Source organism: Nansenia antarctica, assembly GCF_963989245.1.
Source record: "Nansenia antarctica genome assembly, chromosome: 1".
In the NCBI taxonomy this organism is placed as follows: Eukaryota; Metazoa; Chordata; class Actinopteri; order Argentiniformes; family Microstomatidae; genus Nansenia; species Nansenia antarctica.
The window spans coordinates 70,778,188-70,794,904 of NC_137674.1; the positions used below are offsets into that span (position 1 = coordinate 70,778,188).

The 16,717-nt window shown below is 43.0% G+C and overlaps 1 protein-coding gene across 1 annotated transcript; it reads left to right on the top strand.

Annotated features, from left to right (window-relative positions):
• Positions 1 to 643: 643 nt before the first annotated feature.
• On the top strand, positions 644 to 5,328 carry LOC308168436 (transcription factor E2F5-like; the record flags this gene model as incomplete). The annotated part of the gene is made up of 10 exons (XM_080543028.1): positions 644 to 796; positions 1,668 to 1,777; positions 1,861 to 2,022; positions 2,179 to 2,222; positions 2,352 to 2,416; positions 2,550 to 2,808; positions 2,956 to 3,102; positions 3,566 to 3,613; positions 3,824 to 3,868; positions 4,026 to 5,328. The coding sequence occupies 10 exons, from the start codon at positions 644 to 646 to the stop codon at positions 4,139 to 4,141; spliced, it is 1,149 nt and encodes a 382-aa protein (XP_080399154.1). The 3' UTR covers positions 4,142 to 5,328.
• Positions 5,329 to 16,717: the final 11,389 nt, after the last annotated feature.

Below are 16,717 nucleotides of genomic sequence, written 5' to 3' on the forward strand. Positions count from 1 at the left end.
TAGCCGGATAGATATGGATTTATAGGAACGAAATATTCGAGCTCGATTGTTGGCTTGACGAATAGGCGACATTGTAGCAGCTCATTGATGTCGCAACACTTCCCCCAGATGCGAGAAACCAGGAAACGGATAGCTAAGCTAAGCTAACTTAACCTGCTTTACAGAGGCGAACTGCTTTGCGTCTGGGTAAGATGACACCGTTTACCTATAGCCAACACGCATGGTAACGTCCAGCAAGGTTGATGTTTGCCATCGTATGGATGGACTCAACATAGTCAAAACAAACTGTCTCATTGGAGTGCTTATGCAACTTTCACTCCCCCCCTCCATCTCATTTCTCTCTTCACAGACAATCCCTAGGCTTCAAAACCGTACTACTGATCAGCGCGCCCCTAACGGTTCCACTGCACAACCCACGATCCTCACTGCCGGGTGGCCTCTGACCGTGTTCAGGCCCACAGGGAGACGAGCGGAACCGACCCCGACCAAGTGGAGTCAGGCACAGCTGACTTTCTTTGCAGCTGCACCGGGGCAGGTCAGGGTGGGGGTCAGGGTCAAAGTTTTAAAGGTCCATTGCTGTGTTGCACTTGCAGGGGGGCAAGCCGCGTTCAGTAACTTTAGCCAACACCGAATCAGACTGTTTATGGAGCTGGAGGTGAGCCGAACCGATCTAGAAGCCATGTCCGATGGCCTGCAGCCACAGTCGCTGAGGCACGAGAGAAGCCTGGGACTGCTCACAGCCAAGTTTGTTACTTTACTGCAAGAGGCTAAGGACGGTGTGCTGGATCTGAAAGTTGTGAGTGATTACTTTCTTTGACTGTATTTACTGTGTGACAGTGTTTCAAGGTTTCTGTTTTAGTTGACTTGAATGAATGAATGAATGAATGAATGAATGGTCTTTATTGTCATTGCTATAGTACAGGTACCAAACAACGACATTTGGGAGGGGTGGCTCCCCTGGTGCTAGGAAAGAAGAAAAAAACTGAAAAAAACACAAGAAGGGAAGGAGCTGGTTTACATAAATAAAGGCTATGTACACTATCCACTATACTATACTGTACAGATAGACGACTAGGGTTGTCATATTGCACATAGTGTTATTGCACATTAATTTGAAGTGTCGCAGTTTGCAGGCTAGAAAGTTTATAGTAGATCAGATACATCATAGACCGGAGACAACATAATCACTTGTTTACCACACAGATGCTGTTGTCAGTTATGTAACTTAAGATGACAACATCAGGCTCTACTGCAGCCGTCATTATGCCTGGGTGGAGTGGAGTTTGTGGGGGAGACAGGGAGTGGAAGTGGCTAAGAGGCTCATCGCTCAGTTGATGGCTGTGTCACGGTCTGTCGCTGTTGTCGCTATCTATTAGACCCCCTCTGATTGGCTCATTATGTGACCTCTTCCATTATTGGCTAACAGGGCTGTGACCCATTCAATGATTGGTTCACAAGCCCCTGTCTCACAAAGTCTGACCTCTGTGACATACTGGATGCTTCCCTTGTGTGAGTATCCCTCTAAGGGAAATGTTCTCTTTTGCATGAGGTGTGTGTGTGTGTGTGTGGGAGGGAGAGAGGGTTCAGTTCAGATTCATAGAAACAGTTTTGATGTGAGATATTGGACTGCTATCTTGTGGGTAATGTAGTTTCTCCTGCTCCTGTAGGCAGCAGACACTCTGGCTGTCAGACAGAAGCGGCGCATCTATGACATCACCAACGTGCTGGAGGGAATCGGCCTGATTGAGAAGAAGTCCAAGAACAGTATTCAGTGGAAGTGAGTGCGTGCGTGCGTGCGTGCGTGAGTGAGTGAGTGCGTGCGTGCGCGTCTCTGTTAACCATACGTTCTCTCTGTGTAAGGGGTGTGGGGCCAGGCTGTAACTCTCAGGAGATTGCTGATAGGTTGATTGACCTGAAGTCGGAGCTGGAGGACCTGGAGCTGCGGGAGCATGAGCTGGACCAGCAGAGGGTGTGGGTCCAACAGAGCATCAAGAACGTCACTGAGGACTCCCACAACAGCCCATATCCTTACTCTGCACACAAACACACTCATAGGCCAAGTCCCGACCTATCCCTGTGTTTGCTCCCAGCTTACAGTCTGACTGATACCCTTTTACAGTTTACAGTTTGTGCTCACACAGCTACAATAAAGCGTTTGACCCCTTAACTCTGACCAACTATGGCCTATGTCAATCATGAGGATATCTGCGGCTGTTTCAAGGGTATTCCTTCATCTGTCATTCTCTCACCTCCCCCCCCGCCCCCCTTGTTAAGTTGTCGATCTGTGAAGGTTAAAGTGTGCTTAAAGTGTTTTGGACGTGACAACACGTTTTGTCTGTGTCTCTCTCTAGGTGATACACTCCTGGCGGTTCGTGCTCCCTCTGGTACAAATTTGGAGGTGCCCATACCTGAAACTGTAAGTTCTGCTGCACGTCTCCCCCTTCTCCACCTTGGCGTGCTTGTCTTTCATGTTGTCTTGGAGGAAATGGTAATTGTGTGTGTGTGTCTCTGTGTGTGTGTGTGTGTGTGTCTGTCTGTCTCAACCCTAGGGACAGAATGGTCAGAGGAAGTATCAGGTCCATCTGAAGAGCACCACTGGCCCCATTGACGTTCTGCTCATCAACAAGGACCCGGTCAACTCTGCCCCCGTTGTCCTGCCGGTCCCGCCCCCTGAGGACATGCTGCAGAACCCCAAACCAGCTGCAGCGTCAGCAGACACGACCAGAACAGCCACCCAGACCTCCGCCAACGCCAGCCAGACCCCGGTGTCTGCTCAGAACACAGGCCTGCCAACAGTCCGTACAGCAGGTAACCCCAAGGCTCTATGAAAATGTCCCGAGCCTGCCAAACCTTCTGCAATCTCATTAAAGTCAGTCTTTTTGTCTGTCCCCCTTTTCAACCCTCTACGTCCCTCACTCTCCCTCCCTTTTTATTTTTTACTTTTATTTTTTAAAGCAAACACTTCCAGCTCAAACACCCTCAGCTCTGAAAGGGCCGCCCATCAAACGTCCTTATTGGAGACCCAGCCCCTCCAGTCATCTGCCTCATTGGACCACAGCTCCACTTCCTCAGCTGTCTTTGAACCAATCAAATCTGATCTGTGTGAGTTCACTTGTTTCACTGAGAACATTTGTATCTTCTCAATAAGCTATGCAAGGGTGCGTAGCAATGTGATGGAGGGAGATAAGACCTTGTGCCAGCTGCTGGGATGTCACGGCACTGGGCTGGTCCCAGTTTAAACGGTTTAAAACACACACAAACACACACACACACACTTTTTATCAGTGTTGTTATCATACACATTTTCGACCTAAATACTGTGGTTTTACTGTAAAGTACTGTAAAACAGGAAGCATCTGTGTGGCAACGAACTCTGCCTGGCAGAAATGCAATAAAACAGTGTGCGTGTGTGCTCGCACCAGCTGTTGATGTTAGTTGTTTAATACATTGGTGTACCAGTGTATGTGGCATAGCAGGATTTATGGTCTACCTTTATATATTCTGCCTCTTGTACATCTAATTCTTTCTAGTGGTGATGATGTGCTCTTATGTTGGTTTGTTTCAGTGATGGATTTCCCCAGAGAGCTATCTGATATGTTTGACCCAACTAAAGGTACTATGTGTGTGTGCGCGTGTGAATATGTGTGTGTGCGCGTGTGAATATGTGTGTGTGCGCGTGTGAATATGGGAACCTGGTATCAAACAGACCATTAGTGAGTTGTAGTTACTGTATCTTTTCGTATATACCATACACTCACCAACTCTCTCTCTCTCTCTCTCTCTCTCTCTCTCTCTCTCTCTCTCTCTCTCTCTCTATCTGTAGAGATTGTAAGTGCAGATCTACTGGAGGAACTTATGGCATCTGAGGGTAAGAGTATTGAACAGTATTTGGAACAGCTTATTTAAGTTTAAGCTATAAAAGTGAATATCTCCTCCCATCTGCTTATATCCGTATCACTATCTCCCCCATCCTCCTACTCTTTCTCTTTTTTCTCTCCCTCTCTCCCCCCCTCCCCCTCCATCAGTTTTCTCTCCACTCCTCCGTCTGTCTCCTCCCCCAGGAAACCACGACTATGTCTACAACCTGGATGAGAGTGAGGGCCTCTGCGACCTCTTCGACATCCCCATTCTTAACCTTTGACCTGTGAACCTTACCGTGTGAAAATACTTTTTTTAAAGACTGGAGGGGAGAAAAGAGAATCAAAAACAAGCATTTTGACCCTTTTTTAAAAAGATTTGCAGATAACGTTGTCTATTTTTGTTGGAGTGTTGTTAGAGAAGCATACTTGATGACCTATATGGTTTTGTTCATTTTTGTATGTGTATTTCGGTCGTGTCCAGCATTGTTGCCATCTGAATGGGAGCACCTTCGGGTGACTCAATGCAACTTGTCTTTGGTGAGCAGCCCTCCTTCACTGACTGATGAGCTTTAATCATGTCGTTGAGTATATTTACTCAATTACTGATGCAGCAATAGATTTTTCTATCTTGGATCTACATGAAGCTGCCAGAGAAAGAGGCAAGGGTGGTTTTGTTTTGAATAGTGTTACAGAGAAGGGAACGCAAATTTTGCAGCTTCTCTTTTGTCCACAAGATGGTGCCAGAGTTAATCAGCATACCCCCCCCCCCCATATTCCAGGACAACAATCCAGGTAACACATACCCACATTCAAAGCCTTTGTGTGTGTCTCTGTGTTTGCGCATGTGACATATAGGACCATTTGGAACACTCAGGTAATATGTAAGCATGCCATAAAGTCAATGAAATGTTCACACAAATAAATTTGGGATGGCCCTAATAGTAGATGTCCTGGTTTATGTAAGAATCGGATTAGTCCACATCTCTATATTCTTAGGCATCATATTTCACACATGATGTGTGTGTTTTCAGGAAGTTCAGCGTTTTTATATGAAACTGATCAGAATTTTTTATCTAGCTTTATGGCATATTTTTGTTTTCTTTCATCGTATGCTGACATACAGTAGTGTGTTAATATCTGTGTGTGAGTGCTTAAGAGTGTCATCAACACCATGACTGTATATATTGGTTATTCTAAGGCAATGTGTATATATATATATATTTTATTGTAATTGCTATGAAAGCAACCTCTTTGTCAGAGCATTGAGGTTTTTCTTTGAAATAAGCTCCTATTTTTTTCCTGTTTATGTGCATGCGTGATAAAGAGATAGTGAAAGAGAAAGGCTGAAACCTTTGGTCTTACTACTACAGGTGATGCATTGGTTGTATACATCAATGTGTTTATTTTTCTATAATGCTGGGGTTGACTAATTGTAACCCCCACCTTCTCCAATGTATGTGTGTATGGTGTATGTCCTGCCTATTCTTAGTGTGGATGAAATCATATTTGTTAAAGATATGGGCAGTTCTTCCCAAAAACGAATGAATAATAAATTTAAAAAAACATATTACAATGCATTTTTTTTCCAGGTATGATTTTGACACAACAGATATATGCATCCAATTTCTGTAAAACAGGGGCTATATTTGGGCTTAGAAGGCATATGCGGTTATCAACATCCAGTATATCTATAGACAGATAGAACTTTATTTCTCCCAAGGGGAACTCTCCCAGGTGTGGCAATCGGTCAGACAGGAATACCCAATAATCAATGCATAACAGCTCAATACATTGCAAATGTGGATACAGTTTACACAAATACAAGTACAATGTTCAATCAGTGCTCATTTGAAAGTGTTGTTGATTTAATGTTAAGAGGGTGTGTCTGGTTCCAGTGGCGGGCGGTGCATTTCACACCTAGGCCTTCAGTGATGTCCGACACATTCCTACCTGAATTATTCTACCTCTTAATACCATCATTATGACGCCATGGCTCTAGAAACTAGACAGAAACACAGTATAACCGGGCGTTGCATCACCTTAACATAGTCAGACAAGTACAACAGAGTTATATTAATATTTCCGAAGCATTTTTAATCAATAAATCCGCATTTACAATGAAGAGTGTTAAACTAACATCTTTAAGATCGCTACATTACCCACGTCTGTCGTCTCGTCCACCATAATAGCGACAAAGGGTGCCTTTTTAATCTCCATTTTGATCTCTTCTTCCATCACTTCAGCAATAGCAAAAATCAGGTCGTTTTGTATTTTGCCTGACGTCCCAGTAAACACTTTGTTTGTGGACAGGTGGTAATGTAAATCTGGGTTGTTTTCAGCCAGAAAAGAAAGAAGCTCAACGTAGTTTCCTCTGTTTGTGGACTTGGCGCTTTCATTGTGTCCCCTAAATGAAAGTTATTGTTTACCCAAAAACAGGACACAATCGATCAGTATTATCGATCAGTCAACGAAAGCTTTCGTTGTGAGGCTCCGTTTCCCTGCGCCCTTTCAAAAGTTTCACATCTACCGGCATAGTTCCGCATCTCAATAGTGAATATCAATAGTGCGTATCAATAGTGCGTAGCAATAGTGCGTATCCAATCAAAAGACGTGCTGGGTGCTGACATCATTGAGCCTTACAGCAGGCGCCGTTGTTGCTTTTGCTCGCATCTACGTAGGTTTACTAGGTACGCCACAGGTTTTCTCGTTCCAATGTTAAGTTACAGGTCGAATCCGCAGCACCGTTTAATGTGAAGGCGGGCAGATTTTTGAGCCCCCTAGCAACACATTTTGATTGGATAAAAGCTCTAACATAAAGGCCAGCCCTCCAAATCTCAATCGGAGACTGGAAGCAGCGCAACCAAGAGGAAAGCTATGAAACGAAGAGAATAGACTATGGGGAATCATTAATACATATTTGTGGAAAATATATATTAAAATAAAATGTATATTCTGATGATGTTTAGGCCAGCAGAGAAGGCCTTGCTGGCCCTGACGGCACACCACTGTCTGGTTCTGATTTAATGTTAATAGGGTGTGTCTGGTTCTGGTTTAATGTTAATAGGGTGTGTCTGGTTCTGGTTTAATGTTAAAGTGTCTGGTCCAGGTTTAGTGTTCAGGTATGGTACACACAATGCATATACACATATATAGGATATACAGTTGCAAGAGAAAGTATGTGAACCCTTTGGAATTACCTGGTTTTCTGATCTTCATCTAGGTCACAACAATAGACTAACACAGTCTGCTTAAACTAATACCACACAAACAATGATATGTTTTCATGTTTTTATTGAACACACCATGTAAACATTCAGGGTGGGGGGTGGAAAAAGTATGTGAACCCCTAGGCTAATGACTTAACAAGAGCTAATTGGAGTCAGGAGTCAGCCAACCTGGAGTCCAATCCATAAAACGAGATTGGAGGTGTTGGGTAAGGCTGCCCTGCCCTATAAAAAACACACACCAGTTTTGCGTTTGCTATTCTCAAGAAGCATTGCCTGATGTGAACCATGCCTGGCACAAAAGACCTCTCAGAAGATCTACAATTAGGAATTGTTGACTTGCATAAAGCTGGAAAGGGTTACAAAAGTATCTTGAAAAGCCTTGATGTCACTCCACGCTAAGACAAATTGTCTATAAATGGAGAAAGTTCAGCACTGTTGCTACTCTCCCTGGGAGTGGCCGGTCTGCAAAGATGACTGCAAGAGCACAGCGCAGAATGCTCAATGAGGTGAAGAAGAATCCTAGTGTCAGCTTAAGACTTACACAAATCTCTGGCCCATGCTAACATTTCTGTTGATTAATCTACAATACGTAAAACACTTAACAAGAATGGAGCCACTGCTGTCCAAAAAAAACATTACTGCACGTTTGAAGTTTGCAAAAGAGCACCTGGATGTTCCACAGCACTACTGGCAGAATATTCTGTGGACAAATGAAACCAAAGTTGAGTGTTGTGTGTTCCTTCCAAAACACTATGTGTGGAGAAAAAAAGGCACAACACACCAACATCAAAACCTCATCCCAACTGTGAAGTATGGTGGAGGGGGCATCATGTTTTGGGGCTGCTTTGCTGCCTCAGGGCCTGGACAGATTGCTATCATCGACGGAAAAATGAATTCCCAAGTTTATCAAGACATTTTTACAGGAGAACTTAAGGCCATTTGTCTACCAATTGAAGCACAACAGAAGATGGGTGATGCAACAGGACAACGACCTGACAACAGAATGGCTTCAACAGAAGAAAATACGCCTCCTGGAGTGGCCCAGTCAAAGTCCTGACCTCAACCCTGACCTGAAATGCTGAGCGATTTACACCCAAGAGTTGAAACTGTTTTGTAAAGAGGAATGGTCCAAAATTCCTCCTGACCGTTGTGCAGGTCTGATCTGTTCCAAATCCAAGGGTTCACATACTTTTTCCACCCCCCACCCTGAATGTTTACATGGTGTGTTAAATAAAAACGTGAAAACATAATTTTCCGGAAGTAATTGCTCACATACGAAATTTCTCGCATACTCAAATCTCGCATACTGTACAGTGTGAACGCACTACATACTCAAAATCTACGTCATATCTAGTATGAGTAGTATGCTAGTATGCTATTCCGAACACAGCCTAGGCCTTTTGCATTTTCAGTGTTACACTACATACTGTAAGAATATAGTTTTTTAATTCTGAAATACTGTACACATCTCAGCAATGACAGTTGGATTTGTAAAATGTTCTTCATACAGAACAAACAATAGAAAATAAGTATTCTGCATATACTCTAAGCCTATCTATTGTGAAATAACCATTGCGCAATAACCGGCATCTAAAATAGTAAAAATGTCTAAAACAGTAAAAATAAATAAATAGCTGAGAACAGAGATTATTTTTATGTTATGTTTAAAGATGACAAGAATATTTTGTCTAGAAGCTTTTCACCATCAGATATTAGCGAGTTGTTTGTCGAGTTCTGCCTGTCGTGACTTGCTGTGATATGATTGGACAATTTCTATTTTGGGCGTGGCTTAGCGATAGGTCCATTCCAACACACTGATTAGGTGATCACATGATCACCTTCACCTGAACCAAATCTTAATTAACAAGGAACAATATTCTAACCCCTGCTGTGGTCACCACTTTCCTCTTGCAATAGGACCAGCTGGATGGAAAAAACAGTGCTACCTCAAAAGTTATTGGAATCCAACAATAACTATTGACCATGCCAAAACATCACCATATCATCATACTGGGGGCCAACTATAACCCGGTAAAACCAACATACCACACAAGAGATTTTTTGAAAAATATTATATTTAGAAATCGTCGAGAGGGGTACATCATCTTGTACAAAGGTGAGTATTTATTCTATTGCAATTAACCTTAAGTGTGCACGACGTTTGGCCAATTAGCTAGCTGGCTAACGTTAGCTAACACGTTTTGGCCTTTAGAATGAATGAATGAATGATCTTTATTGTCATGGTAACAGGTACAACGAACAACGACATTAATTGTAGAAACAGGCTCGCGGTCTAACTGCCGTCTTATTTGTTTTGCTTAGTCGTGCAACATTCGTATTTGTGAACCAGAGTTTGTCAGCTAGCCAGGCTGGCTAGCTACAGGTGCAACTCAAACAATTAGAATATCGTGCAAAAGCCCATTCATTTCAGTAATTCAACTTAAAGGGTTAAACTTAAATATTATATAGACTCATTGCATTGTACATATGCATGATTATACTTTTAAGAGGGCTGACGTTTCTGTATTTAAAATCCTTTTCTTATTGATCTCATGTAATATTAAAACACCTTTGAGATCCTGGAGAAGGATAACAAAGTCAACCTGTGCCTCCCCAGTGGTGGTGCGCCCAAAACATTTCAGCTATTGCAGTGATTTTTAACCCTCGCCCATCTGCCTGTGTGCACATTCTCCTCTTACTCACCACCAAATGACATGACAGTATTGGACTTCAACAGCTGAGTGATGTGACAATGTTGTCTTTTAGGATATAAATCTACCACAATTCAATGAGATCTCTTTATTATGTTGTTGCCTTCAGCTTAACCATAACGTGAAGAATGTGGTGTTGGGCGGCATGTGTAACAGGTTAATATGGTCTGCATATGAATCTCATCAAAACACCCCTTGTTTCTTTGGTGTGTTTGAATCTCCTACCTGTGTGCTCTGTAGTTTGGTGTGTTGAACGCGCCTACTTTGGCTACGTCACGTCGTTAGGTGCGCACGCGTCACAGATCTATAGATCGTCTTAACCCTTGTGTGATGTTCGGGTCAACCGGACCCGTTTTAAATGTTTACTTAAAGAGAAATGGTACAATAATACATTTTTATCAATTTAAAACTCCATGGCCTTGGCTTATTTTCTATGAAAAACATGTAAAAGGGAAAGTTTTTTTTTTTTTACACATCCTACAATACCCCAACACATTTATGTCCTTCATAAGATGTTCGGGTCATTTAGGCCCGGATGCACAGACACACACAGAAACATACACACACTCACACCGACACTCACTCACTCACTCACTCACACACCTCTGCTATGGCTTTCCTGCGCCAAGAAGCCGTCTGCTCTCGCACTTTTTACCCTTTGAAGTGCAACATTGTAAACATTTTTACATTTTCTTGCACTGTACAGAACGTATGGAGCAACTGCAAAAAGTACATTTGAGGTACACACACTGTCACATTCTGTGGTTCATGTGTTGTGTAGACAGGCATACCCATGCACACACAATTGTAGCCAGTGTTATTTCAGAATTATTTGGGATTTTTCAGACATAATACTGTATTTTGACAGTGACAGTGAAAACAGTGTACATTCCGTTCGTGTTTTGTGATTCTGCATTTGCAGACATTTTTGAGAGATATATTTCATAGCTATTGGCAAAAACAATCTTAGTTTGGTTCTTTCATTTCTATTCTTGTTCATCACCTATATTTTCTTTACAGCTTTGATTATAATTAGATAAATGTGAAAGTCAATTGACAATATAAATTCTAAATAATAAACAGCAATGAAAACATTGTTTCATTAACATTTTTCCTAGATAAGTATGATTTATGACACCCAGGTCTTTATTATAGTGGATTTTGCATTTTCAAAGTTAGGGGCATCATGTGCATAAAAACGCTTCTATGGCCCCACCTATTCCCAGGGATCTGACACTTTGTGGGTTGTTACTAAGCATCCTCTGCTCCAGCCTCTCCAAAGGGCAGCCCCCTAGATCCACCAGAACAAAAGATATGCACTTTTGAATGTGTACACAGTACCTATTGTGCATTATTGGGTACAGTACCTGTTTGTGCCCACAGGAGGCGCCCTTTAATATTATGGGCTATTTTGGGGCTTTCTTGCACCCTGACTATACCCCCTTGTACGGGTCACCCATGGGACTAGGAGCACCGTGTCAGGACAAGTGCTTTTAAAACCCCAATGATGTCCCGGGTCAACTGGACCCGAACAGTACGAAAGGGTCCAAAAAGTGAACATCACACAAGGGTTAAGAGGTGAGCTGCATCGTGATTATCTCCGCCTGATAAATGTCTATAAAAGTTGTATTTCGTGTCTTGAATGTAATCCAGTTGTTGCTAGTCGTTGTGTAACATACCCCACTCGTCTTGTGTAAACTCTGTTTGGATCTGAAATCGCTAACCCACGGTTTTGTATCAGTTGAAGAAAGTGGGCTAATTAGCTAACTGAAAGTTTAACGGTTGCTAGGCAGCATGATTTAGTTAAACGTCCGTTTATCGTCCGCTTTTGTTTCTTCTATCAGGGGAGCGAGACAACTAACACACAGACAACAAACATCAGACTGATGTTACCTGATACATGTTGTGTATGTTCTGTATGTCACACAGGTATGGAGATGTTTTGTCTGTTTCATTTGAAAAGGTTGTTTATTATTGACTGTGTAATGGGAGGTAAGCTTGATAGCCTCATGGTTTAGTCCACACCAGTAGCTACTGTATATACAGCTGGTGTGGCTGTTATTGCAACATGACAGAGTTATCTGTTTAATGTGTCGTTTATTGTATGTCAATAATGATGATAATATTGATGTATACTGATTGATAATATGAATAATATTGATGCTGTTATTTTTATATTTGTTTAAAAAACGAAATATGGGTTTTCTGATGTATTGAATGTTGAATATTGTAATATATGTATGAATATTGCCAAATTGTTTATTTTTTCATATGTATGCATCTATGAGCTATGCTGATATCTATTATATATACATATATGAATACATATTCATATATATAATTTAGGGATGCACGATATGCATTTTTTCCAACCGATACCGATAACCGATGTTTACCCGCTTCTCGTGGCCGATAACCGATATGATAACCGATATGAGAACAGATATAATTTCACAGTTGATAACCTCTAGTTCATGCACACCTGAAGGTAAGAAAGGCTATGTAGTGAGCAAAGATTGATGATTTAATATTCCATAGTGATCTCACCAAATCTAACTTACATCACTATTGTTAACACAAAAAAGAGAACACTTCTGACTCTTCAAATGTTCATTTATTTAAAAAAAAAGGAAATACATTTCAACATTGTTGAAAATCACATCACACTCGCTAGTCAAGCCAAACTATTGCAATGCATGGATTGGGTGAGTAATCCCCACTGCTACCTAGTTAACTATAACACTACTTTACATTGTTACCTAGTTAACTATAACACTACTTTACATTGTTACCTAGTTAACTAGAACACTACTTTACATTGTTAGCAGGCTCACAAAACAAGCTGTGTTAGTTGACTAGCGATGCGTCATTCATTTTCAACAACGCTTAGCTCGCGCTTTTATTTTGAAATCGCGAAAACGAAAACAGAGGTCAATGTCGGAATGAGCCTCTCCTTGTTGTTCAGAGAACAGATGCCAAACTACCGTTTGCTGTAATAATATGATTTGGCAGTAGAAAGCCATCAGTCAATAGCTCGTCTCATTCACAGAACAGCATGGGTTGCCTGCACTGTTTGATTGCGTATTTTAGAGCAGACTACAGAGATGGTGAACATTAGCACTAGCTAACATTGGCTATCTATTTACCTTAGCTTACCGTTAATTGACTGCATGGCTGTACGCAGGCGCAGCATCATGAGCGCGACAACCGGAACGGGAAATATTTCCGGCTTCATATTATCGGCTCTATATCGGCTAAAATTTAATAAAACCGATAAATATTTAATAACATTAATTTCCCAATATCGGGCCGATAAATATCGGCACCGATAATATCGTGCATCCCTAATATAATTGTATAACATGCGTGACAGATCTATAGATCGTCTTAAGAGGGGAGCGAGACAACTAACACACATCAGACTGATGTTACCTGATACATTTTGTGTATGTTCTGTATGTCACACAGCTCCACTAAAGTGAACCAGAGACCCAGTTCTGCCTCCGGCCTCGTTATTGCCCCACACACCACCAGAACACAACGCAGGCGTAACACACACAGGTTACACATGCACCCCCACAGACGGCTTATGGTGACTTTGAAGTATTCCAGCGTCGTCACCCTCGATAAAATTCCAGTTGCTGTGGCTCAGAAAGTGAAAGAATACCCTGAGAAGCTGAAGCAGGGAAAACCGACAGGTAGTGATATTTGTGACATTTGATTATATTGGAAATGGACTGTTGTCTTTTTTGACTGTTTGGCCCCTACCTTGTCATGAACTGACTTGAATTGCATTGTATTATTGTGGAACCTGAAAATAAATACTTTTGTCTTACAGTTTTAAAGGCGTCCCAAGGCAGCGCCAGCTTTGGTGTGCTTGGGAATCGACCCGTGAAGAACGAGTCCAGCCCACCTGGAGAACGCCAGGTAAAGATTTGCATCAAGCCGTCTACCACACACACACACACACAAACCAGGGGTGTCTACCACACACACACACACACACACACACACACACACACACAAACCAGGGCTGTCTACCACACACACACAAACCAGGGCTGTCTACCACACACACACACACAAACCAGGGGTGTCTACCACACACACACACAAACCAGGGGTGTCTACCACACACACACACACACACACACACACACACACACAAACCAGGGGTGTCTACCACACACACACACAAACCAGGGGTGTCTACCACACACACACACACACACACACACACACACACACACAAACCAGGGGTGTCTACCACACACACACACAAACCAGGGGTGTCTATCACACACACAAACCAGGGCTGTCTACCACACACACACACAACCAGGGGTGCAAACTTGTCACCTTTTGGCGAAATTCGCAGTTTCTACCTCAAACTAGCTCACACTTGAAAGAAGAAATTGGTGTGGGGTTGCGGGGGGGGTCTACATCTCATTCAAGTCACATGATGCGCTGTTCAACTGTGTATCCCCACGCAAGAGCTACCTCTCCAGACACTGAGCTCAGGCTGTACCGTTTGAGGACCACCCAGTGAACGATGTCTTGCTTTCTCATCAGGTCCACCAGCGCCCCTTCAGCCAACGTCATTCTACGGCAGCAGATCGGTGACCAAAGATTATACACACAGAGACACCTGTATCTGGACAGGTAATTATACAGATTACACACAGAGACACCTGTACCTGGACAGGTAAGACCAGCTGATTACACACAGAGACACCTGTACCTGGACAGGTAAGACAGGCTACTGTTCATCTGGGTGGAATCCCACTGCTGCTTGGTTTCAGTTGACCAGCTGTCTCGTCGAGTCAGGTGGTTTAAGAGGCACCCCTGAAGTTCTGTCTTTGTTCCTTCCACAGGCCAAGTACGACCCAGTCCTCTGAGAAAAAAAAGTCTCATGTTGCCCAATCACTCCACCCCCTTCTAGAAGGTCCCTGTTCAGCCTGCCCTCCTTCTCCACCGACCTGCTGAAGCAGCGCATCCCCTGGAAGAAGGTTCCCTCCAACGCCCTGCTCAGGTACTGGCCTCTAGTCCCCCTCCTCAATTCACCTATTGCTAAGCCACGCCCCAAAATAGAAATTGTCCAATCAGATCACAGCAAAAGTCACGACAGGCAGAAAACTCGCACAAAATAACTCGCTGATATCTGATGGTGAAAAGCTTCTAGACAAAATATTCTTGTCATCTTTAAAGAAAAAAAACATGTCTATTACTTGCTGTGGTAAATCAGAAATCAAAAATTTGCCAACTCCCGCCATTGTAATTCATTGAATGTCATTCAGTCACGGTCGGTCGGTCAGTCACTGTCAGTGAAGCGTTGTTTGTTTGTCTGAGTTTTCAAAGGGGCCGTGGCTTAGCGATAGGTCCGTTCACCTGTTGGAGCTGTAGCGAGTGGACAATCACTTTTGACTGAAGTGATCAGGAAGAGATGTAAATCTCAATATGACTTATGACTTAAAAAAATACAAATAAATGCAAATGATCTGCATTTGTACCTGCTCTCTCAACAAAGTATTGACTGTGTCTCTGTGTCTGTGTCGGCACTTTGTCCACCTGTTGGCCAAAAACAGAACCCTGTCTGTCCCGCCCCCCCGCCCCGGGATGCCCATGAGTTCCTGAGCCAGTGCCTGGACCAGCTGAAGGAGGACATGGAGAAGGTGAACAAGAGCTGGAGGAGCGAGCCAGCCATGTCCTGGGAGGACCCCCCCCCCCCCCCCCCCCAGCAGGTGGCCAGCCGAGGAGACGGACACCTCCCGCATCTACACCTGCCCCGTGGTTGTCAACATGGAGTTTGAGGTGCAGCACACCATCACCTGCAAAGGGTGAGGCCCTCCCCTGTTTGACACTCATCCCAAAGGGTCTTGAATCTGACAAGAAAAAACAAAGGGAGTGTCTTCAAGATGGAGAAGCTAAAACCTCAGCTAGCAAAGGAGCTTTTCATAGTTTCCAATGTGTCTGGGAAAGCTGCGTTGTGGAAGTGATGTAAGCCTGTTGTGCCAAACACTCACACCCTGCATATACTCACTCCTCTCCATGCTTATGCGTTCGCTTCCTTTCAATACAGATTATTTAATTTACTTAAAATGAGTGCTTGTACCACACCACCATACCAGAACATCACAATACGCTATCGCATTGTAACAAACCAGTCCGCAAAGGGCTCTGTCGGTTACCAGGAATCTAACCTAGAGAAATCAGCCACGAATGTCCTAATACATAAATAATAAATGTACTACTGTAAACTATTACGTATTTAATTGCTGTTGTAGATGTTATCACCTACTAGTGCCATTCTGAGGTTAGCATTGCGATGTGTTCGTCTTAACTTTTACAAACTAAAATATACAATAATATTTAAGTTGCTCCTCTTGTGTGAAGCGAATGCATAAGCACTCAGCGGCGAGTGGATATGTGGCACAGCAAGTTCATTACATTCTCAACCGAGTTCGTTCCTGTTTTGCCCGATTCATTCTCCATTGAGAGCGGAATTACCAACATTTTTATTGTGCATTTTTTGTCGTAATGTAGCCTCATTAGCCTACATTGTAGCCTTCATTATAGCATTTCGTTTGTGTGTGTGTGCACAGTGTGTGAGAGAGAGTGTATGTGGGTGGGTCCTAGTGAATGAGAGACTATAGTTGACTACCCTCTGCCAATGATTCCAAGTTGATTGGAAGCAAGTGCTATGGCCTACATGAAGCTGCCTTCATAGTTTGTAACGCAGTGTAAAAACCATGATCTTGTTCCAGTTGTTAAAAGGGTGGCATAGTGCACACTACTGGTGGAGGTTGAGAAAAGCTTACGGCACCGGGTATTCCCAGGCGGTCTCCCATCCAAGTACTAACCCGGCCCGACCCTGCTTAGCTTCCGAGATCCGGCGTCTTTTCTTTTTGGTCTTTTATTA